The sequence below is a fragment of the Hypanus sabinus genome, chromosome 2 (assembly GCF_030144855.1).
Source record: "Hypanus sabinus isolate sHypSab1 chromosome 2, sHypSab1.hap1, whole genome shotgun sequence".
In the NCBI taxonomy this organism is placed as follows: Eukaryota; Metazoa; Chordata; class Chondrichthyes; order Myliobatiformes; family Dasyatidae; genus Hypanus; species Hypanus sabinus.
Window position 1 is genome coordinate 12,580,421 of NC_082707.1, and position 24,358 is coordinate 12,604,778.

The 24,358-nt window shown below is 43.0% G+C and overlaps 1 protein-coding gene across 1 annotated transcript; it reads right to left on the reverse strand.

Annotated features, from left to right (window-relative positions):
- Positions 1 to 1,280: 1,280 nt before the first annotated feature.
- LOC132403030 (extracellular calcium-sensing receptor-like) lies at positions 1,281 to 16,966 on the reverse strand (the record flags this gene model as incomplete). The annotated part of the gene is made up of 6 exons (XM_059986250.1): positions 16,709 to 16,966; positions 14,968 to 15,801; positions 13,820 to 14,047; positions 7,111 to 7,234; positions 6,133 to 7,024; positions 1,281 to 1,296 (listed from the first exon to the last, which is right to left on the reverse strand). Coding segments are annotated over exons 1-6 (2,352 nt in total), but the record flags the coding sequence as incomplete, so codon positions are not given.
- Positions 16,967 to 24,358: the final 7,392 nt, after the last annotated feature.

A 24,358-nucleotide genomic window follows, 5' to 3' on the forward strand; every position in this document is an offset into this window, starting at 1 on the left:
TGACTAAACATATTGATGAAGGAAGAGCAATAAATGCAGTGTATATGTATTTCGCTAAGGTGTGCCCTATGTAAGGCTTATTAAGAAATTAAGGAGAATGCGAACCAAGGGGAGATTGATCCGTGGATCCAGAACTGGCTTGCCCACAGAAGGCAAAAAGTGGTTTAGACAGGTCATATTCTACATTGAGATCGTTGTGCCTCAGGGATCTATTCTGAGACCCTTATCCTTCGTGACTTTTTAAAATGACCTTATAAGGAAGTGAAGGGTTTGGGTTAGTAATTTTGCTAATGACACAAAGGTTGCAGATGTTTTGGATAGCGTGGTGGGTTGTCAGCTGCTACATCGGGCCATTGATATGAAAACTAGGCTGAGAAGCGGCAGAGGAGTTCATAACAGATAGATGTGAAGTGGTTCATTTTGGTAGATCAAATATGATCACAGAATATCGTATTAACGGTTAGAATCTTGGCAGTGTGGAGAATCAGATTGATCTTGGGGTCCAAGTTCGTAGAGCGATCAGAGAAAATGCTCAGGTTGACACTGTGGTGAAAACGGCATATTGTGTACTGGCCGTCATCTCTCGTGGAATTGAGTTTAGAATCCAAGAGGTAATGTTGCAGCTATAGAGGTGCCTGGTCAGACAACACTTAGATACTGTGCTCAGTTCTAGTCGCCTCTCTACAGGAAGGATGTGTACAGATGAGATTTACAAGGATGTTTCCTAGATTGTAGAGCAGGTCTTATGAAGAGATTGAGTGACTTCTAAGTTAAGGACATGTTCGGCACAACTTTGTGTGCCGAAGGGCCTGCATTGTATTGTAGGTGTTCTGTGTTTCAATATTTCCATATTTCTAAGCTCCTGTGACTGTTGTGCGTGAAAATCGCAGCAGATCATCATTTTCTGAAATACTCAAACCAGATCGAGCACCAGTAATCATTCAGGGTGCACGCCAGTCAGATTACATTCCTTCCCATTATGATATTTGCTGTGATCTGAAAATTAACCGATTAACCAGACATGTTTAAAGCATGTTTCAATTGTTATTAGAAACGAGGACGGTGCCGGAGGATTGGCGTATTGCTCATTTGGTTCCATTGTTTAAAACGGGTTCTAAGCGTTATCCTAGCAATTGTAGGGCTGTCAGTTTGACGTCAGTGGTGGGTAAATTAATGGAAAGCATTCTTAGAGATGGTGTACATAATTATGTGGGTAGACAGGGTCTGATTAGAAGTAGTCAGCATAGATTTGTGCGTGGAATGTCATGTTTGACAAATCTTATTGAATTTGTTGATGAGGTTACGAGGAAAGTTGACGAGGGTAAAGCAGTGGATGCTGTCTATATGGAGTACAGTAAGGACTTTGACAAGGTTCCGCACAGAAGGTTAGTTTGGAAGGTTCAATCGTTAGGTATTAATTTTGAAGTAGTAAAAAGGATTCTACAGTGGCTCGATAGGAGATCCCAGAAAGTAGTGGTGGATAACTGTTTGTCAGGTTTGAGGCCGGTGACTAGTGGTGTGCCTCAGGGATCCATATTGGGTCCAATGTTGTTTGTCATATACAGTAATGATCTGGATGTTTGGGTGGTAAATTGGATTGTCAAGTATGCAGATGACTCTAAGGCAAGTGGCGTTGTGGATAATGAAGTAGGTTTTCAAAGTTTGCAGAGAGATGTAGGCGAGTTAGAAGAGTGGGCTGAACGATGGCAGATGGAGTGTAATGCTGGTATATGTGAGGTGTTGTATATTTGTAGGATTAATCCAAATAGGGCATAAGTGGTAAATGGAAGGGCATTGAAGAATGCAGCAGAACAGAGCGATCTAGCAATAATGGTGCATTGTCCCTGAAGGTGGAATCTCATGTGGATAGTGTGGTGAAGAAAGCTTTTCGTATGCTGGCCTTTATAAATCAGAGCACTGAGTATAGGAGTTGGGATGTAATGTTAAAACTTTACAAGGCATTGGTAAGGCCGAATTTGGAGTATTGTGTACAGTTCTGGTCACCGAATTATAGGAAAGGTATCAACAAAAAAAGAGAGTACAGAGGAGATTTACTAGAGTATTGCCTGGGTTTCAGCAACTAAGTTACAGGGAAAGGATGAACAAGTTAGATCTTTATTCTTTGGAGAGTAGAAGGTTGAGGGGGGACTTTATAGAGATATTTAAAATAATGAGAGGGGTAAATCGATTTGACGGATAGGCATTTTCCATTGAGAGTATCGGAGACTCAAACAAGAGGACATGATCTGAGAGTTAGGGGGCAAAAGTTTAAGGGGAACACGAGGGGGCATTTCTTTACTCAGAGAGTTGTAGCTGTGTATAATGAGTTTCCAGTAGAAGAGATAGAGGCAGGTTCGGTATTGCCATTTACAATAAAATGGATAGGTACATGGGCAGGAAAGGAATAGACGGTTATGAGCTAAGTGCGGGCAAGTGGGATTATGTGTGTGTAAGCATCGGGACGGACTAGAAGGGCCGAGACGGCCTGTTTCCGTGCTGTAATTGTTATATGGTTATATAACTCACCCGCGTCAGTCCCCAAAACAAAGATCGATGGGCAACCTCGCCCCTCGCCCAAACATCAGATAATATAGTAAGTACCCAGCAGCTTCATTTCGTGAACAGTTGTAACAGTGAACCAGATGCCGATACGTTAACTTCACCTGCTCCTCTTACTGATCTCCAGAGTCTAGCAAGTTCCGAATGAACCTCTCAGTCTGGGGATCACCCTGCGGGTTATAGGTCTGGTTCTAGAGTCTTCAACTCCCAGCATGCCCAGCAACTCATAGGTGAAGTCGAAGTCCCGTCCCTGATCACTAGGTATCCGCCTGGGAAGGCCATAATGCACGAAATGCTTCAGCCATAACACTTTTGCCACAGCAGCCGACTTCTGGTCGTTGGTAGAAAAAGCCTGAGCACATCTCGAGTAGTGGTCTGTGATGACTAAGACATTCGCCTTGATATTTTCATCGGGTTCTATGGACAGAAAATCCATTCACACGAGGTCCAGGGGCCCTGCAGACCGAAAGTGTGACAAAGAAGCTGCCTGCTCAGGCGGTGTCTTCCGGCTTATGCAGCGAATACACGACTTGCTGTATTCCTCAACGTCAGACTTCATTTGGGGCCAGTAAAACCGATCTTTGAACAATTTACAGGTTTTGTTTCCACGCCCAAATGTCCAGAATCGTCATGAAGTGATCTCAACGCAATCTTTCGATATTTCTTTAGCCGGACCGGCTGCAAAGCCAAGGTCGGTCCGGCAATGCCGTGACCCGTATAAAATTCGGTTCCTTACTTCAACCGAGGTTATTCTCTAGTAATGGAGGCACCGATGCGTTTTTGGACTTTGCCGCCTGCGCCATGTACCCCCTTTCAACCTCGTACCAAATGGTACTAATGCCCTGGTCATTTGTTTGTCATATACATTAATGATCTGGATGATGGGGTGGTAAATTGGACCTTAACAGGAGATCCAACACTGACCTTTCTCTACTTGGTACCTCTATGTGTTGCTGTAAAAAACTATCCTGCACACATTTTACAAACCCCAAACCATCCAGCCATTTTACAGTATGGGCTTCCCAGTCTCTGTGTTGAAAATTAAAATCTCCCACATTCACAACCCTGTGCTTACTACAAGTATCTGCTACCTTCTTAAAAATTTGCTCCTCCTGTTTTCGCTCCCCATTAGGTGGTCTATAATACACCCCTATAAGTGTTACTACGCCTTTGCCATTCCTCAATTCCACCCAAATAGCCTCGCTAGACGATCCCTCTAATCTATTCTGCCAGAGCACCGCTGTAAAAAACAAAATATCTGACAAGCAATGCAACACCTCCTCCTCTTGACCGTCCAATTCTAACACTCTTGAAAAAACAAAATCCAGGAATATTTAGTTGTCAATCACATCCTTCCTGCAACCATGTTTCACTAATGGTACAACAGCATATTTCCCGGTATCAATCCATCAATCATCTGAAGTTCCAGTTCCCTAACAAAGGCTTGTCAGGAGCAGCAGCCCGATGTTCCTTTTACAGGTGTAGTCATTGGGGAAAATTGCGCTCGCCCTGACTTCCCACATACAGCATACGGACCACTCAACTGCCCTTATTGCTGCCTCCATTACCTAATTAAATCAATTAAAGGGACTTCAAACAACAACACACACAAAATGATGGTAGAACACAGCAGGCTAGGCAGCATTAATAGGGGGAAGCGATGTCGTCGTTTCGGGCCGAGACCCTTCGTCAGGACTAACCGAAAGGAAAGATAGTAAGAGATTTGAAAGTAGAGGCGGCAGGGGTAAATGCGAAATGATAGTAGTAGACCGGAGGGGATGGGATGAAGCTAAGAGCTGGAAAGGTGATTGGCGAAAGTGATACAGAGCTGGAGAAGGGAAAGGATCATGGGACGGGAGGCCTCAGGAGAAAGAAAGGAGAGGGGGGAGCACCAGAGGGAGATGGAGAACAGGAAAACTTATCCGGCCTTACTTCACTTACCAAACATAAAACCTATAGGCATGTTCAGTCGGTTCATTTGCTGAGGAAGAATTGTGATCGAGAAACGTCGACTGCGGATGATTGTTCGCGCCACTACGGGCGCTGATCGAATGTAATTTTTACGCAGTTATGTCAAGGCTTTACGGAGAATGGACTGAAAAATTCCAGTGAACGGCATTTCTGTGGTTGAAAATGCGTTGTTCACGACAGAGGTCAGAGGAGTGTGTTCAGACTTGTACAAGCTGACAGGGAAACGACATTAACACAAATAACCACGTACTGTGAACGCAGTGCAAAATAGATCAGCTATGAAGAACGGAAGGAGCAGTCTCGATGTGCCGAAAGGCATAATTATGCTCCTGTGATTTATAGCCTGATGGTCTAACATGTCAAAACTAAAGTGGATGGCAGAAAGCATCGGTAAACAGATTCATTTCCCAAACTGAAAAATTATCTACTTATTGCATTTGAGGAATAATATATAGGATTTGATTTCCAAATTTCAAAACCAGCATTCATTTCTCCCCAGACTAATGTCTCAATTGTTTCAATAATAATACTGAATTAACACAATACAATATATGTAATTTTCTAAGATTCAATCGGATTAACATATAACCATATAACAATTACAGCACGGAAACAGGCATTTCAGCCCTTCTAGTACGTACTGAAAGCTTATTCTCACCTGGTCCCACTGACATGCACTTATCCCGTAACTCTCTTTTCCTTTCCTGACCATATACCTATCCATTTTTCCAAATGACAAAATCGAACCTGCCTTTACCACTTCTACTGGAAGCTCGTTCCACAGAGCTACCACTCTCTGAGTAAAGAAGTTCCACCTCTTGTTACCCCTAAACCTTTGCCCCTTAACTCTCAACTCATGTCCTCTTGTTTGAATCTCCCCTACTCTCAATGGAAAAAAAGCTATCCACGTCAACTCTGACTATCACGCTCATAATTTTAAATACCTCTATCAAGTCCCCCCCTCAACCTTCTATGCTCCAAACAATAAACAACTAACTTGTTCAAACTTTCTCTGCACATTAGGTGCTGAAAACCAGGTAACATTCTAGTAAATCTTCTCTGTACAGTCTCTATTTTGTTGACACCTTTCCTGTAATTCGGTGACCAGAACTGTACACAATACTTCAAATTTGGCCTCACCAATGCCTTGTACAATTTTAACATTACTTCCCAACTCCTTTACTCAATGCTCTGATTTATAAAGGCCAGCATAACCAAAGCTTTCTTCATCACCCTATCTACATGACATTCCATTATTACAAATATTAGAAACGTTTTGTGAAAATATAAGATCGGTATTGGCAGAGGAAGAATTTCGACGTGCAGGGTTTAATAATGCAGTAACCAGTAATATGTAAGAAAACGGACGTCACATTTCCTCTTTCCATTTCTCTCTTTACCGGCCGAAAATTTCAAAATAAAATATTACAACAGATTTGAAATCGAATCGAAACACTTGATATAAATTCACATGAAATTGATTTTGGATAAAATTGAACGTCCATTTCAACTATATATTTAAAAACTTATTATAATAATGAGGACCACACACACGGATGTGACAATGGTACAACAGAAGCTGGCATTTATAATAAAGTCCCTTTATCCATCATATTTTTCTTCGTATTAATTTCCGGTTTCAATAGTATAATGTAACATTTTGGTGCAAAAATGCACAGAAGGACACCGAAGCTCGATGCCCAAATAGCGAACACTTCAACAGCCACGGTGTACTTTCCTGGGGAGCTTACGTAAGCTGGGATAAAGGTCACCCAAACAGCGCAAAAGATCAGCATGCTGAAGGTGATGTATTTGGCGTCGTTGAAATTGTCCGGGAGATTCCGTGCAAGAAATGCAAGCACTAAACATACAATAGACAACAGAGCAATATAGGCCGACACTAAGTAAAAGGCGGTCAATGAGCCCATGTTACATTCCAGAATAATGATGTCTCTGTAATGACTCATGTTTTTCAGTGGGTAGGGCGGTGAGACACCCAGCCAGGCAACGCACACTAAACATTGCACAAAAGTAAGACTGAAGACACCCAAACGTTGCTGCATCGGTCCGAACCACTTCATCGCACTGCTATTGGGAAGAGTTGATTTAAAGGCAACTACGACAAGTATGGTTTTGCTCAAAATGCAGGAAATGCAAAGGACGAATACAACACCGAAAGAAGTGCGGCGCAGCATGCATGACCAGTCGGATGGTTCTCCAATGAAGACAAGTGACAAAATAAAGCAAAGCAGGAGAGCAAATAGGAGCAGGAAACTGAGTTCGGAATTGTTCGCTTTGACCATTGGAGTTTCCCGATACCGGTAGAAAATCATAGTGATGGCCAATGTAAAACTCATACCCATCAGAGCAAGCATGACTAGTACAAAACCCAAAACTTCTTGAAAGGAAAGAAACTCAACTTTCTTGAGAACACATTGTGTTTTTGCCGGATTGGACCAGTAGTCCGAGGTACACTTGATGCAGTCCGTAGAATCTGGAAAAATAAGCATTTGATATCAAATCTTATGTAAACAAAGAACTGGCGAAATGAGAGACATAGTTGTTCATCTCTTCACTTACCAGTGGCGTTGCTGATCTCACCATCAGCGCACTCTGCACAGTCAAAACAACATAGCGGCTGCCCTTTACGACTGACCTTTCTTGTTCCTGGAAGACAGGGCTCTGAACAAATTGCTTTTGGGATCTGAAGCAACAAAAAACATCCTGTTCGTATCCATTTGAAGTGTAAGTGCACTCATTTGGCATGTGGAGCAGCGAACTAAACTCTCAGTTTCAAAAGCAAACGAAAATCATTCGTCCAGTGAACGTTGAACTGAGCTAAACCTGGGCAATAACATATGTGTCGGATGTGAAGCCACACACAATGGTTGCTAAAATGGCTGACTGAGAGAACTGGAGAAACCGGACTTTTCTTTCAAAGGATAAGAGATGAATTTCAGAATCATATCCAACATCAGGAATTCTTCGTCGGAAGTGAAAAAGGAGATATGAATAATCGGAGCACAAATACCTCCCATGAAACTGCGAACATAGTTGCAATAGCGAACAGAAGCTACTTTCTAATACCATGCAGCTGTTTATATCTGAACTGCACATGAATAGGGAGACAGATGTGTCGATCAACAGGGTACATAAGGAGGTAGTTGTCCCCAATGTTCGTGATCCAGCTGAGTGGATAACTAACTGGACTGGGAAATGGGACAGCCAGCCTTTATATCAGGGAGTTTTCCTCAGCAGGGAAGGCGGTGGGAGATGGTAGAAGAGGCGTGCTGTTGTCACAATACAACCACTGTTATGGATAAGAGACTCGACGTTCTGAGGTCGAGTGCGAGATTTCCGGTTAGTATTATTCCTTCCATGTGCCAGGGTCAAGTGCATCTCGAACCGCGTCCTCAGCATTCTTAACTAGGTTTGTGAAAAGCCAGGTGTCGTGTTCCAGGTCCAAACCCAGGATTTGGGTGGTAAGGTTGACATTTGCAGCAAAGTAATTTCAGAGAATTAGGTGCTAGTTTAAACGACAAGACCTCCAGGGCGTGACTGAAACTAGCGAACATATTAATAAGATTCAGGTGAGTAAACGTAGGGTGAGATAAGGAGGAAATTCATCTCCCCACATTTGGTGAATCTGTAGAATTTTCTGTCCAATAAAGCAGTGGAAACCACCTATGTAAATATATTTAGTTAAGGTTGGGTAGACTTTTGCATAGTAGTTGGATTAAAGGTTATGGTTTAAAAGCAGGAGTTGAGTCCATAGTTTGATCAACCATGATCTTTTCGCCAGGTGGCCTACTGGTTCTATTATTTCTTAGGCTCTTATGTATATAGATCTAAAGTTCACTGCATTTGCAACGTTCCAGTGAACTCAGATATAAGAAGTTTGACGCGTGGCTAAAGGCAGACTGCAGGGATTGCGGGGGGGGGGGGGAGATGTTCAAATGCTTGACCTTTCCAGAGGGATTGCTCCTTCCTCTTGAAAATCCCTACCACCCTATTAACCTCCGCGTTTATCACATAAATCTCCATAAATTCTGCATTCTCCAGCGAGATCCCAACACCAAGCACATCTCTCCCTCCGCACAGAACCCCCACCCCCGCCCCGACCCATCTCTACCCGTTTCAACAGTGATCACTTTCTACGCATCTCCTATGACGACTTCTCCCTTATAACAGATCGTCCTCATGGTACTTATCCTTCCAAGAGACCAACTACCACGCCAGTCCCTGCACCATCTCACTCACTGATACTCAGGGCCCAAACAGTCCTTCCCGTTGGAGCCGCACCTACGAGTCTATTGGGATTTTCTTCCGTATCTGGTGAATCGGATATAGTCTGCTGCATATCCCTAAGACCGCTTCGAAGAGCACCTACACACCGTCCCCCAGACAAAAAAAAAAGCAGGTTCGCACGGTAGGCTCTTATTTGAATTCTATTTCCCATTACCATTTCCACGTGACAGTCTATGACCAAATCTACTACTGCAATAAGGTTAATCTACGTTGGAAGTAAAACACCTTATATTCTGCCAGGAGAGCATCCAACATGATGTTATTAAAAATTATTTTTCGGTCTTTCGGTAATTAGTTCCCCACTTCTCCTTCAGACAGACAGGCAGACAGACAGACATACTTTATTGATCCCGAGGAAAATTGGATTTCGTTACAGTCGCACCAACCAAGAATAGAATAGCAAAATAAAACTAAAATAATTAAATTATAATAAGTAAATAATGCCAAGTGGAAATAAGTCTAAGACAAGCATATTGGCTCAGAATGTCTGACACTCCGAGGGAGTAGTTGCAAAGTTTGATGGCCACAGGCTGGAATGAATTCCTATGACGTTCAGTATTGCATCCCGGTGGAATGAGTCACTGGCTGAATGTGCTCCTGTGCCTAACCAGTACATTACTGAGTGGATGGAAGACATTGTCCAAGATGGCATGCAACTTGGACAGCATCCTCTTTTCAGACACCTTCATGATCCCTCATTGATAATTTCCTCTCTCAAGTTATCTCCTTACCTACCCATCACCTCCCCTTGGGGCTTGTCCTCCTTCCCTTTCTTCCATGGTCTTATAACCTCTCCTATCAGTTTCCCTCTTCTACGCACTTTATCTTTCACCATCTCACAGTCTCGCTTGTCACATACTACTTGTATTCTCCCTCCTTTCCCCTACCTTCTAACTGTAACTTCTCCTCCTATCTTCTTCTCCTGCTGAAGTGCTTCTGCCCAGAATCGTAACTGTTTATTCTTTTTCATGGATGCTGCTCAGCCTGCTGAGTTCCCCTTACATATTTGCGTGTTGCCGTGGAGGAAGTGCGTAAGTTGTAGGGAAAATTCTTGCTAAGCCTGCCTGGAAAGTATGTAATCAAAATCTGAGCATCGTGGCCTAATGTCTGAGTTGGGTAGGTTTCAATTCTCAGCATATTGTAGGAAAACCTGGTGAGCGTAGGACATGGCCAATCACGAACTGGGAAAGAAAATAAACGAAGTAAGCTAGAAAGTTTATATTTGGAAAGAACAAACGAGGGGCCTGTGTAATATAAGAAATGCAATAGAAAATTTAAAATTCTCCATGGGTAAAAGGGAGACATGTAGCTGCTCAGGCAAACAACAGGAAGGAAAATACGAGAAGGTATTTTTAAAAGAATAGGATAGAAAGGTGTGAATTTCGTCCTCCAATAGATGAGGATAATCAACTATGCGTGGAGGCATAAGACACAGAGGACATCTTAACTGAATTTCATCCATCTTCCATCTTTATTCACTCGGGAGACTGATATATACTCTAGAGAAGTCAGGTAAGTAAAAGAGTCATAGCCTACTGCGATGGAGCTGCAGCTGGCCCATCACTTTCCATACACTTGCTATCCATGTAACTGTCCAATATTCTCTTATGCACCACTGGTGCTAGCTGCCCGTTGCAAACTTTGACGAGCCTCTAAGTGAAGACGCGTTGCCTAATGTTGCCAGTGAACCTCTCAACATTCACCGTAAACATAGGTTCTCTGGTTGCAGTCCCATTCAATCTCAGTGAGAAAAGCATACCTTCAAATACCGTATCAGAATCCCTCGTAATTTTGTATCCCTTCATCAAATCCCTTTTCAATCTTTATTGTTTCGTTGAATAATGACATAAACCATTCAATATTTCCTACGTAATCAAGTCCTCGTAAATTGGCAACATCCTTGGTACCTTTTCAAACTTGCTAACAACTTCCCTGTAGATAGTTAAGACAAACTGCATACATTTCTCCAAATGAAATTTCACAAATATATCATGCAACTTCAACATGACATCTCATCTCCTGTAATCAGTCATTTGAATTATTAAGGCCAATGTGCCAACAGCTTTGTGATAAGCGGACAGGAGGCTGGACCCAAGTGCAGGATCCAGGCACTGAAGTACTAGGGGCAGGACCGGAACCACTAAACGAGAGACAAGACGTGGAGACCATGGTTTGCGTGAGGGAGGTGACGTTCAAGGTAATGCTGGGGTTCCTCGAGAGTCTTAAAGTTCAAGCAGGAAGGAGGATCCCAGAGTTCTGGCAAGGTAGGAACTTGGAGTTCATTGAGCGGGCCGCATTACTCCTGGGCAGGGCCCGATCACCAAGGCAGGAACAAGGGGGCCTGGACAAGTCACGGGACACTTCGATAGGTAGCGGGGCACTACCCGTCGACAACTACAGATAGGTAGAGGCAGATACCTCTGGGCGGGCTGCATATCACCTAGGCAGGGCCCGAACCTCCCATGCAGGAACACGAGTGCCTGAGCAGGTCGCGGGGCACCTGGGTAAGTTGCAGGACACAACCCGTAGGCAGCGAGGGAAGGAAAGGGGCAGAGACTCCGCCGGGGAGCGGCAGTGCGGCCAGGCTTGTCCGGCATGGGCAAGGGATACGAAGTGAACTAGATCCAGGGTGACTGCCAGACTTACTCGAAGAACTTGACTTTAAGGAGGCGAACTCCAAGCCAGTGCAACCGGAGGAACGGAATAAGCAGGACGACCAGAATAGGCCGGACAGTCAGGACAACCCCCTCAACTCTACGCAGTCCCCGAGCCTCCTCTATATAGCGCCAGCCGATGGGCATCACGTGCGCCTCCTTGGGTCGAAACAAGCCACGATGATCACAGGTGTGGCTAATTGGCTCAAGGGTGAAATGAGGGACGGCTACAAGACCCGGGGACCGCAGTACACGGACCGGATCAAGAACTGGAATGCGGGCGCAGGACCGGACCATAAGAGCATCCATCCCCCTCAAAGGGAGGCTCCAGGCGACCGAGGAAGGTCTCTAGGCCCAGAGAAGAGACGGGGGCGGGGGAGGGTGTTCAGACAAGAGGAGACCCCAGGGTGACGGGAATCGACTACAGTGCCTGCGTAGCTGGGTCAATGCTGGCGGGGTCGTTCTATCATAAGGGGACAGGAGGCTGGAGTCAAGTGCAGAACGCAGGTACTGAAGTACTTGGGGCAGTACAGGAACAACTAAACAAGAGACAATACGTAGAGACCGTGGTGTGCGTGAAGGACGTGACGTTCAAGGTGATGCTGGGGTTCCGAGTGAATCTTAGAGTTCAGGCAAGGCAGGAGGATCCCAGAGTTCAGGCAGCGTCGAGGTGTTCACTGGGCAGGCCACATAACTCCTGGGCAGGACCCGGACATCCTAGCAGGAACACGGGGGACTGAACAGGTCACGGGGCACCTGGGTAGTTTGCGGGGCACAACCCGTCAGCAGCGAGGGATGGAAAGGGGCAGAGTCCCCCGCCGAACAGACCTACACGACAGAGGCAAGGGATAGGAAGGCACCTATTTCGAGGGTGACTTCCAGTCTTACACGAAGAACTCGTCTTTAAGGAGGGGAACTCCAAACCAAGGCAACCAGAAGAACAGGGTAAGCAGGACAACACCCCAACTCCACTCAGTCCCAGAGCCCCCGATATACAGCGCTGCCGATGGGCATCAGGTGCGCCTCCTTGAGTCCAAACAAGCCACGATAATCCACAGGTGTGACTACGTGGCTCGAGGGTGACCCGGAGTCCGAAGTCCATGGACCGGATCAAGAACTGGAATGCTGGCTCCGGACTGGACCATAGCATTTTCCTTACGATTCTATCAAACTCTAATACCACTTTCAATGAATTATGGACCTGTAATCCCAAATGTCATTGTTCTACCGGTCACTGTGTACGCGTTTTCCTGTTTGGTCCTATCGAATTGTAATACCTCGCACCTATCTGCATTAAATTCTACCGCCATTTTCATCCCGTTTTCCATTTCGTCCAGATTTCACTGCAAGCCATTGTAGTATTCCTTGCAGTCCACGATACCTCCAATCTGGATGCCTTCGGCTCTTGTGCTGAACCAGAGAAAGACGTAAACTTGAAGATTGTTGATACGGGTGACAAACGACGGGCCCAAAAGTACTTTCTGTGGCTTTCCAGTAGACACATCCCCCAAGTTGGAGTGGCAACCATCTATTGACCCTTTCTGGCTTCCCTCTCAAAGTGAATTTCTAATCCAAATTACTACCTCAGCTTGACTGATTCTACTTTTCCAACCTCCCCTGCGAGTCTATATTAAATTTATTGCCAAATCAATGTAGTCAACATCCACTCACTTGCTTTCATTAAACTTCCTGGTAAGCTCTTCGAAGAACTCTTTGAGATTGGGTAGGCATGACCTATCACGCAGGAAGCCATTCCTGACTATCCTTCGTGAGTCCATGTCTATCCAAATACTCCTATATCATATCAGTGTATATGCATTCTAAAAATGCTCCACAACTGAAATATCTGGATAACTAGCCTATAATCTCTTTGATTCCTTATGGACCATTGTTTAAGCACTGGAACAACATGCATATTCTCCAATCTTTCGGTCCCTCCCCTGCATCTAAAGATGATATAAATATCTATACTAGGGCCCCTGCAATTGTCGCAGTTGCCTCCGTTTAACCCAAGAAAACGCTTTCTCAAACCATGCGGACATATTGACACTAATTTGTTCTAACAGAGAAAACAACTACTCCGCTCTATTCTGTACAGGGTTGATGAAGCTGATGCTACTTTGCCTCAATTCTAAAGACTACTTCCGTCTCCTGTGTAAATACAGTCAAAAATAGCATGTAATATCTGAACTTAGTAGAAAATTCACCACTCTGTGGAGACAGCTCTTTAAATTGCAAGAAAATATAAAAGTAATATTATCCTTATCCAGGGCGAGGAACTGTTTTCCATTTTGGCAAAGGAAATATACGGTTAAAAAAATGCATACCGTATTTCCGGTCGTACTCCACATGATATCTCTGAAATTCATCCTTAGTTCGCGTCCTGGGATTGCCGACCCGTCGTAGTATCCGACGTTTACAATGTCAACGCCCCCTTTAAAATTCTTTTGCAAGTTCACAAATTCATATCTTGGAACCGGGTCTCCGTTTTCATCAAAATATATGGTGTCTCCCGTCTTTGCTGTGAAATTCACGGTGCGGAGGTAGTGCATCAACTAGGTGAGAGGGTGAAGGAAGCAGTGGATGTTATTCTTCAACCAAGACGTAGATACGGAACACACAAATACAGACATTCAAATTTGTGCTAAACGAAAATGATTGAGATTGGCTGCATGATAAGTACGATATAAACCAGTGGTGTAATTAGAAATTGGAAAGACGTGGATCCAGAAATAAAAATCTAATTTGAAAGGAACTATTGCTCATGGACCGCTTCATTCGTGCTGGAGTTGGAACGACTGTCCATTTAAACTACCTGGCGATTTCCTGCGACAATTTCATTTCTGCTTTGACATTGGACGCCGTTCAGAAACATGACGAATAAATGTCTGGGGTTTGTGTATTGTGTGTAAATAATAATATAATTGCAATTTATCCGCAGATATAACCAATGACGAAGAGAATGTGGATTGTAGACCTAAGGTAGAGACACATACTCCTGTAGGCTTACGAGGCGGATAGAATTGCAAATCTGTTGGAGTACTTCCATGTTCGTTATTTTGCATGTTAGATATGCAGTCTCACGATCATCTAACAAAGTGTAATAAAATCCGCTGGGGTCAGTTACACAGTAAGCAAGATATTTCAAACAGTTTTCTTGCCAACAATCGAACTTCAACCAATGTCCTCTACAAAGGATCCAAGCGTAAATAACAATGTTACTGGAGAGATTGCATCTCGGTACATGAGCTTATCTAGACCAATCTCATCAACAGATTGATTTCCAAAGGTATTGGGAAATATCTTTTGAGAATAAAAGTCTGACTACCACAAACACAATTCATTGCTAAAATATAGTATTTAGAGGTTGAATATCAGCAAATGAAAATGGAACACAAAATACGTTCAGAATATACAACTATCTAATTGCTTTCTTAATGGCATTATTGCTCTACCAAAGGAATTACATGCCTACCTGCCATGACTCGAAATTTGCAATATGTGCGCATGTATTATTGATAAAGGGTCCGTCGCCTTCTGCACAGGTTAGCAAATTGTGGAGTGCGTGAGCGATGGAGTAGACCGCTGCATACACGTGGAATGAACTTCCGTCCATTATTGCCGGAAGGTAGTCATTTTCTATCCCTGCCATCTGCTCCTTCCCGGTGCATTGATGAACTTGAGATGGAGAGATGACCGTGTTTGTCCCGTTGTCTGTAGTAAAAGAGCAGGTGAATAAATTTTCCCAAAACTCCGTCACCAAAATATTACCAGGAAAGTTGGAAGGATGTACATTATGAAGATAATCTCTGAGATCATCTATCTCCATCCTTCGGGTGGCCGGACCAATTGTCCCAGTGAGATAAATTGCTCTTTGTTCAGGCGGCAGAAATTTCTTTGTTACCCATGACTCACTTCCGATCCATTGTATACCAGTTACATTTTGTCGCCAAACCTCATTCAATAAAATTTGCATATCACCACCGTCAACAAAGGCCACCACCACTTTAGTAGACGCCTCTTTAATCACCTGGACTACGTTACTGATTTTCTGTGCCGGATCGGTCCTGTAAAATGACTCCGAATAGGCAATACAGATCCCGAACTTTTCCACATATTCCATAAATCCTTGCATTCCAAAATTACCGTAATCGGTGTTACTTCTAATTGTTCCAATCCAGGTCCAGCCAAAGGTTCTCACCAGCTCAGCGAGAATTTTGGACTGGTACTGATCACTGGGAATAGTTCTAAAAAACGTTGGGTATTCTTTCTTATCACTGAGGCAGGAGCAGGTGGAATAGTAACTAACCTGCAGGGAAGGAGGTAAGTTAATTAATATCTGTGTCTGGCCTTTGCAAGAGACTGATATACAGCTAACTTTTCTTTGTGGAGTTTCTTATGAGTCTACATAGCTAATATAAAATATGCAACATGAGAAATAAACAAAACTTTTCAGGCATAATTTATAACGTTCGGTAAACAACTTATTTATTACTCTTGTAATAATGCATCTGTTAGCGACATTAGGATCTTCTTTGCTTCAGATGTCTTAATTAGAGGAAGGATGTAGAACTTTGTTATGGATTTCTGCGAGCTTTACCGGGATGCTGCATGGATTGGAAGTCATGAGCTATAAGAATAATTTGAAAACTCTTTTGTTTTTCAATTCCTCTGAGCGACGGAGGATGACGGGCGATTTCGTGGAAATAAGTTCAACATTGACAGAACAGACTGTCCCTGTTTATTCTTTTTCACATTCTCTAATTCCTTAAATGTGCCATATCGTAGTGCAAGAATTTAAGGTGATGGATGAGAACTTTCGCACGGTACCTGGAATACGTTGACTGGGTCCATGAAGGGGATGAGTACGATAGAAACTATCAAACGTCTCGTAGATGGGTGCATGAATGTGCAGTGATAAGAGTGACAGGGCAATTTGCAGTTCAAAGTGACTGATTTGTTTCTCACTGAACTAATTCTTTAATCAAATCGGTACAGCCTATGTTCCTGGGCGTTACCGTTCTATGCTCTTTGTTCTATCTTCTATTATAATGCAATTTAAGATACAATAAGTTAAAATTTCACTGAATTGTGCATAACGACTTTCTGGCAAATTGCATATGACTGTAAAATCACCAAAAATATAATATTTTTATTGTGCTAGTTGGGAGATGTACCGCGGTAGTTGCAATGCAGTCAAATCTATGACACGTTACCAGCGGGATTCCGAAGGATCCAATTGCTCTTGCAGTTACGATGGAATTTGTAGATGGACCGCAGCCAACAATTGCAGCGACGTTGGAAGAACCGGTACATTCAGGATATTCAATTAATTCTTCTTTTCCATTGATCAAATCGAGTGCTGCTTTTGAGGCGATCGTGGAGGACGCACAGTCATCGTGGATCTGATACCCCAGTGTGATTCCGGGGAGGAGATTCTCATTCTGGTTTATTTCTTCAATGGCAAAAATCATCGTCTGCGCCAGACGGAAGCTGGTAAACCTAAAGCTATGGTACAAACGTAAGAGAAGTTTATAAAGTTTCCAGATGCTGAATTCAATCAGGACATGACAGTAAACATCTCTGAATTTTGAAATATTTAATATGGAACATTTTAATGTACTCGATCCAAGAGGTTCACAGCACAGATCTTGGCTCCAGAAGCACAGTCATTTTCGGTAGCTTCACCAGCTCAACAGAGAAAAATGGTTCAATTTCATAATAAACATGATTGAATGGACACTATCCAAGAGGGTTCAAAGGCAACACTCACGAAATGCTGGAGTAACACAGTATGTCATTTTGTATCAACGGAGGGAAGCACTTCACACTTTGGATCGAGACCGCTCATCTGGACTGGAACAGAAAAGCACAGAGCCGGTGAGTAGCTGCCTCTCCAGTTCTGATATAGTTCCGAACCAAAACATCTATGTTCTTTATCCTCCATGAATACCCTCTCAGCTACTGAGTTCCTCCAGTACCGTGCGTACATTGTTCAGTATTTCCAACACATTCGGACTCTGTCTTGTACTTGTAATGAGGATGGAGTGCGCTCAGGTACTGTGGTCGCCTCGTCACTGTCCGTTAATTGCCAGACAGTGATCAGAGTCTTTCGTGAACCTTGTGAAATACCATTAAAGGTAACGAGACAGCTATGGACATAAAATATTGTAATTCGACGTACTGGTGCGTAGGCACCAATAAATATTCATTGAAGCACTGAATTTTTTACAATCCAGGAAATCCTGAGGAACACACAATAAATGCTGAAGGAATCATAAGGTTAGACGGCATCTATGGAAAGGTAAAATATCGACGTTGCGGTCTGAGACCTTTCATTTAAACTCACCATAATTTAATGTATGGTATCTTCCATTAATTGACGTCATTATACTGTATCTGAAATGAATTTAAACTGCTGGAAGATATCAATTTAATTTCAGTACACAGGGAACGTAGAACACTTCAGCGCCATAGATTTAAGAATAATAATGACCGGGCAGCCGTGCTCAACTGTTGGTTCGATATCTAACTAAATTCATCCTCCCTGCAAAAAAAACGTTTCTCTATCGCTCCACACTCTACGCGTTCATGTGTCTATCTAAGAGCTCTTAAGCGTCTATATAATTTCTACCTCCACCACAACCCCGACAGTGAATACTACGCACACAGCACGCACTGCTTAAAATTGACGCATTCCTTTGTCGTAATATAAATGTATAACCATATAACAATCACAGCACGGAAACAGGCCGTCTCGGCCCTCCTAGTCCGTGCCGAACTCTTAATCTCACCTAGTCTCACCTACCCGCACTCAGCCCATAACCCTCCACTCCTTTCCTGTCCATATACCTATCCAATTTTACCTTAAATGAACTGGCCTCTACTACTTCTACAGGAAGCTCATTCCACACAGCTATCACTCTCTAAGTAAAGAAATACCCACTCGTGTTTCCCTTAAACTTCTGCCCCCTAACTCTCAAATCATGTCCTCTCGTTTGAATAAACGAGAATATGCCAACGAATATGCCAAGCAGTATTAAACATTTCTATACTGATGGAATTAAACCATGTGTTTCCTTGTTATATAAAGAGTAAGGTGAAAATGAAGTTGTATCCCGGTGAGAAATTGTCATCGTCAGGCAAGCCCTTTTTGACACTCGGCAAATTTATTAATGCATCATAAAAATAATCCCTATTCAGGCACAACATGGTTTGGTTTAGCACTGCTCTAACTGAGTTCACAAAAGCTGCATCAAGTTGTGGACAAATCTCAGCGCACCTTCCCAGCTATGGGTACATTCCTCACTGCCAGATAAAGCAGCCAACATTAAAAATGAGTTCTCCCAAATTGGGCATTTTCCCCAAGTTCTTACCTGATCACTTCTCCCCACACACCCTTCGTTCCCCCCCCCCCCCCGCGAACTTACTTATCACCTGTCTGCTTCTATTCCGTCCGTCCCCACTCGCCCTCATAACCGGTTTAGTATTCTGGCTCTACTCGGTCGGGTTCAGTCTTGCATACGCGTCGAACACCTAAAATAAATTCTCTATTCCCCAGCACAGATGCTGTTTGACATGTTAAATACCAAACACAGGCCACACCGTATACTATTAAATAACACTTTCCTATTTAATGATAACTTACATAGTTATTATTTAAACATGAATTCCAGCTGCTCATATCAATGACTCATTTAGGATGTGCGCACAATTAAGTGTTCCGCGCCGAAACGTCGACAGCTCATTTTCTTCAGTAGTTTCTGCCTGACCCATCGAGATCGTAAAGCAGTTCTTATTTTTAATCACTGAAACACCATATTCTATCAACGGTCGTATTTTGCGTTTCCGTATATTATATCTCACTAAAAATATACACATAGCCGATGAAAGAAATAGTAACACAGTATGTATTTTACGAAAGTACAACTGTTTAGTGTTGTGGACGCAGAATATTCTAACTGGAAGTGTTACTTGGTGGGCAACAATATAACTTTATTTGGCCCATGATAAATACCTTCAATTGATCCCTTTTCATTTGAGTACATTCTTCCCATTACGACGCTGGGTAAAAGTTTAGCTCCTGACAAAAAAAGCAGTTTTTCCCCTCAAAAAATCTCTGAAATAGAGAAAAATAATATGACTTCTACTCCGTTAGGTGCATATTCTTAGTGCCACACACAAAATGCTTGAGGCACTCAGCAGGTCAGAAAAAAAATAGTTGTAGAAATGAGTACAGTTGCCGATACACGTCAAGTCCTGCTGAAGGGTCTCGGTCCGACGTGGCCGACTGCACTCTTTTTCATCGATGCTGCATGGCCCAATGAGTTCTTCCAGCAATATTTGCGTGTTACTTGCATTTCCAACAATTGCAGGTTTTTCATGTTTGTCACAGAGAGGCAAATAAAGATTAGAATAATAATCAAATACGCTTATGAGGACAGAAGAGACTTTTTTGAACGATCATTCAACTTTTTCACTTTCAAACACAAATTACAACTTACTATCCTACCACGCTACATCAATAGGACATAAAGCGAACGATACCAATGAATTTTTTTTTCAAATGATAATTAGACCTCCAATTGAATGATCAAATGAATGAGTAAGAGCGATTTCTACTAGAAATTACCAAACCAGGCAGGGTGATAATATGACAGACAGACTGGTATTGCAAACCAGACAGTCTGCAAGAGGGGTGAACTTACCTTTTGCACATAGTGCTTTTCGGGGAAAAGTTAAATGAATTGAAGTCATGCGTTACATCCAAATGCATCGTGAATATTCCGCCGAGGATGATTTCCCCATCTTTGGATAAATCCGGCAAATTGTCTTTTGCTCGACGTTTGCAAATGATTCCATGTGTTTCTGGCGAAGTTGCGAGCACCATAAACAGCAGAAAACAATACATTGCTCGGTTGCAGGGACTTGTTACGATCAGAGAGAAGAACATGGATATATATTTTCTCAGGGAAGATCAGAAGCTATTCCAAAGAGATTTTCAGAACTGCTACAAATATTGCAACGTATAAAATCCCCGATGATGACATGATTCCTCAGGGATCTGTATTGAAAATTGCACATCACCATAACAGCTGGGGTATTGCACAGGGAATAAAAATAATGTCTAATAAAAATAGGTAAATCTGCACTCCCAACAGAGTGTAAATAGCTTCCAAAGAAATAAGAAGGAACCTCGAGGGTAGGCAGTTTTCGTACTGCTAATAATTCACACTACATATGCAGGTCCCTCGTTAGTTACCCAGATCTATCATGAGTAACTGAAATAACAAAAATAAATAATAACTTCAGAAAATAAATTCAGTCAACCCTATTCCCCTGTCTTTTGCCCATCCCTTTTGATGACCTGGTTAATCAAGTACCTATCTCTCTCTGCCTTAAATGCACCCGGTGTTTGGCTTTCACGGTCGCTCGAGAGAACAAATTCCATCGATTTAGCGCCCTCTGATTAAGATAATTTCTCCGCATCTCTGTCCCAATTGGATGTCCTTCAATCACGAACTCGTGCCCTCTTGTCCTGCGCTCGCCTATCACGGGATATATCTTTCCCATATCTAATCTATTTATGGATTTTAACATTCGAAATGTTTCTCTGAGATTGCCCCTCATTCTCCTGAACTCCAGGGAATACAGCCCAAGAGCTGACAGAAGTTCCTCTTCCCGTAACAATACAGTACAGAAACAGGTCAATCGATCCGCCTACTGCATGCCGAGCAATTAATATGTCTTGTATCATCGAACTTGTAGATCTACAAATCCACAAAATCTCAACTTATGTAGTCAATTCCTTGATATACGACCTTGACTATGCATGATGCCACTTTCATAGAATTAAGGATTTGAATAACTATGTTCATCTGTTTTACTGCACTCATTAATGCACGGCCTCTTGTTGTGTAAGCTCTACACTGATCGGTCCTCTCAAAGTGCAAATGATCACTAACGTTCTCATTAGAATCAATCTTTTATTTCCAGCACTTCTTTTTCCAATTGGTCCAATTTCCTTTGCAAGCTTTGTTGGTCTTCCTTGCTGTCCACTACACCCCGAATCATCTTACCAAATTTGCTAATACAGTTTACCAGGTCATCATCTAAATCATTGATATAGATGAGAAATAACACTGGGCCCAGCAACAAACCCTGCAGAACAAAGGAAGTCACATGACTCCATTCAGAAGGGCAGCCATCTGCTACCACTGCCTGGTTTCTCCAATGAAGCTAAAGTCAAATTGAACATACTATCTCATCATGAACCACAAGTGAATAAAGCCATTTAACCAAAATCCCATGAGGGAACTTGTCCGAGCCCTTGCTAGAGTCCATGTGGACAACATCCAATATCTTATCCTTATCTCCCTCCCTGGTAAAGTCTACAAAATAAGTTATACAATTACTTAGAATCCGGTTACCACACACAAAGCCATTTTGGCAATTGCTAATTAGTCCCTGTCTATCCAAATACTTATACCCAAGTCCCTAAGAATAAGTTGCAACAGCATTTCCACCGCTGACGTCAGTCTCACAAGCCAATAATATTCTGCCTTATTTTGAGAAGCTTTCTTAACCTGCAAAGTGACATTAATTCTCCCCGAAACCTCCGTCACTTCACTCGCAGCTAAGGCTTTTCTTTAAATGTTATTGCTAGGAAACCTGCAATTTATTCACGTCTTCACATTTACTGAGGGAACACCTGGACAGGTACTGTGATTTACACGCCTCAAGACACGAAACAGCTCCTCTTCTGTTACCTGTCTCTGGTCAGCTGCTGTGCTTCACTGCTATAGACTCTGTGCATGTCTCCGGCAAAAAAAAAATAATTAAAACGTGTCCCATTTCTTTTTTCTTTCGGATTAACAGGCATCTGACCAATTTGATGCAGACGGCCATTTTTTCCCTTGTTACCATGGTATGGATCTGAGAAGCCCTAAGGATTCTAATTTACCTTGTCTACGAGAGCAAACTTATGCTTTCCATTTGCTCTGCTGCTTTCCTTCTCAGCTGCTCTATTTTATTTGTTACAAACGTCGAGTTCCTCCCTTCCTATAACTGCTATGCAACTCCTTCTCTTCTTCACCAGGGTCTCAATCCCACTTTTCTTAAATTTTAAGAAGTAAACTTCCCTTTCGACATTTGACAAACCCGATCAGATCAAACACTTTTACCGTCAATATTTGGAAAATCAATATCACCGACTATCACAACTTTAAGTGTCAAGTAACTGTCTGTAACTTCTCAGCAAATATGGTTCTCTGACTCACACGGACTTCTGGGTGTGTTTTTGCGAATCCCATTAATGTGTTCATCCCTTTCTTATTCTTCAGGCTCAACAATATATCGTCATTATAAAAGGTCGGTATGCTGTGCATTTTGAGCACAGCCCTGTTCTTTTATCTAACTCGTACTGTCACTGCACACCTTTTACTCCCTCCCATTCAATCACGTCTGAAGCAACAGATACACGGAATATTGAATTGCCAGAACCGTCACTCCTCCAATCAGGTCTTGCAAATGACTACAATGTGTTAATGCCACTTGCTACCACTGCCCTTAACCTATCCTCCACTCCACTAATAGTCTTTGAATTGAAATATTGAAAAATACTAAGATCAGTACTTTCACCAGACTCAACCGATCAATTCCAGGTATGCAGCTGGACTTAACTGCATCTTTATCCAGAATAATTCCTGTACCTGCTCTGAGGCTGTGCTTCCCATACCCCTGCAAATGTAGACTAACACGCCTCCGTAGAGCAACAGCAAGCATTCCCACGAAGTCATTACCCGCTCCACCGTCTTTGGAAGAAATGTCCAATGGTCAAAAAATATCATACCCTCCCTTTTGTCACAACTCCGTAGCCACCTGTTAATCGTTCTCAAATTTGTATTACTTCAGCTCAGTCGATTATGGCACAGGTAGCAATCCTGATGGCACAGCTCCGGAGATTCTGTCTCCGAGATTTATACCTAATTGCCTGACAGCACCTTGTCAGACTTCGTAAACATTTCCCATGTAACCCTGTTTCCGACGTGGAGCGTAACCTCTTCCCGCTCATCCTCCCACATAAGAATGCAATGTATGCGATTTGAGATGTCACAGATTCTGGCTACTGGGCAGAAACATACCATCTGAGAACCGTGCTGTCTGTTCTACTAAACAATTAACATACGACCACGACAGATGGCCCCTTCTCTTCCTCCCCACGCATATTACCTTCTAAGCCTCAGAGCCGGCCTCAATGCCAGACACGTGTACACTGTAGCTTTCCTCTGCTAGTTTATCCATGTCCCGTAGTTTGTCCCCAACAAACAGTCCCAAGTTTGTTCCTGCAATTCATGTAAATTGCCAGATGTACCTGTCCAAGAATCTTTTAAACTACACAATTGTTTTCGCCTCCACCATCCTCACCGGCAGCCAAATCCACGCACTCACGGTTCTGCGTAAAAAAAAATCCTAACCCTGTCTTCTCCTCTGTACCTACTCCTGAGCACGTTAACGCTGCGCCGTCCTGTTTTGTCAATTTCAATAAACAATAGGTGCAGGAGTGGGTCCGTCGGCCCTTAGAGCCAGCACCACCATTCAATGTGATCATGGCTGATCATCCACAATCAGTACCCCTTTCCTGCCTTCTCCTCATATCCCTTGACACCACTATCTTTAAGAGCTCTATCTAACTCTTTCTTGAAAGCATCCAGAGAATTGGCCTCCACTGCCTTCTGTGGCAGAGCATTCTATAGATCTACAACTCTCTGGGTGAAAAAGTTTTCCCTCAACTCTGTTCTATATGGCCTACCCCTTACACTTAAACTGTGGCCTCTGTTTCTGGGCTAACCCGACATCAGGAACAT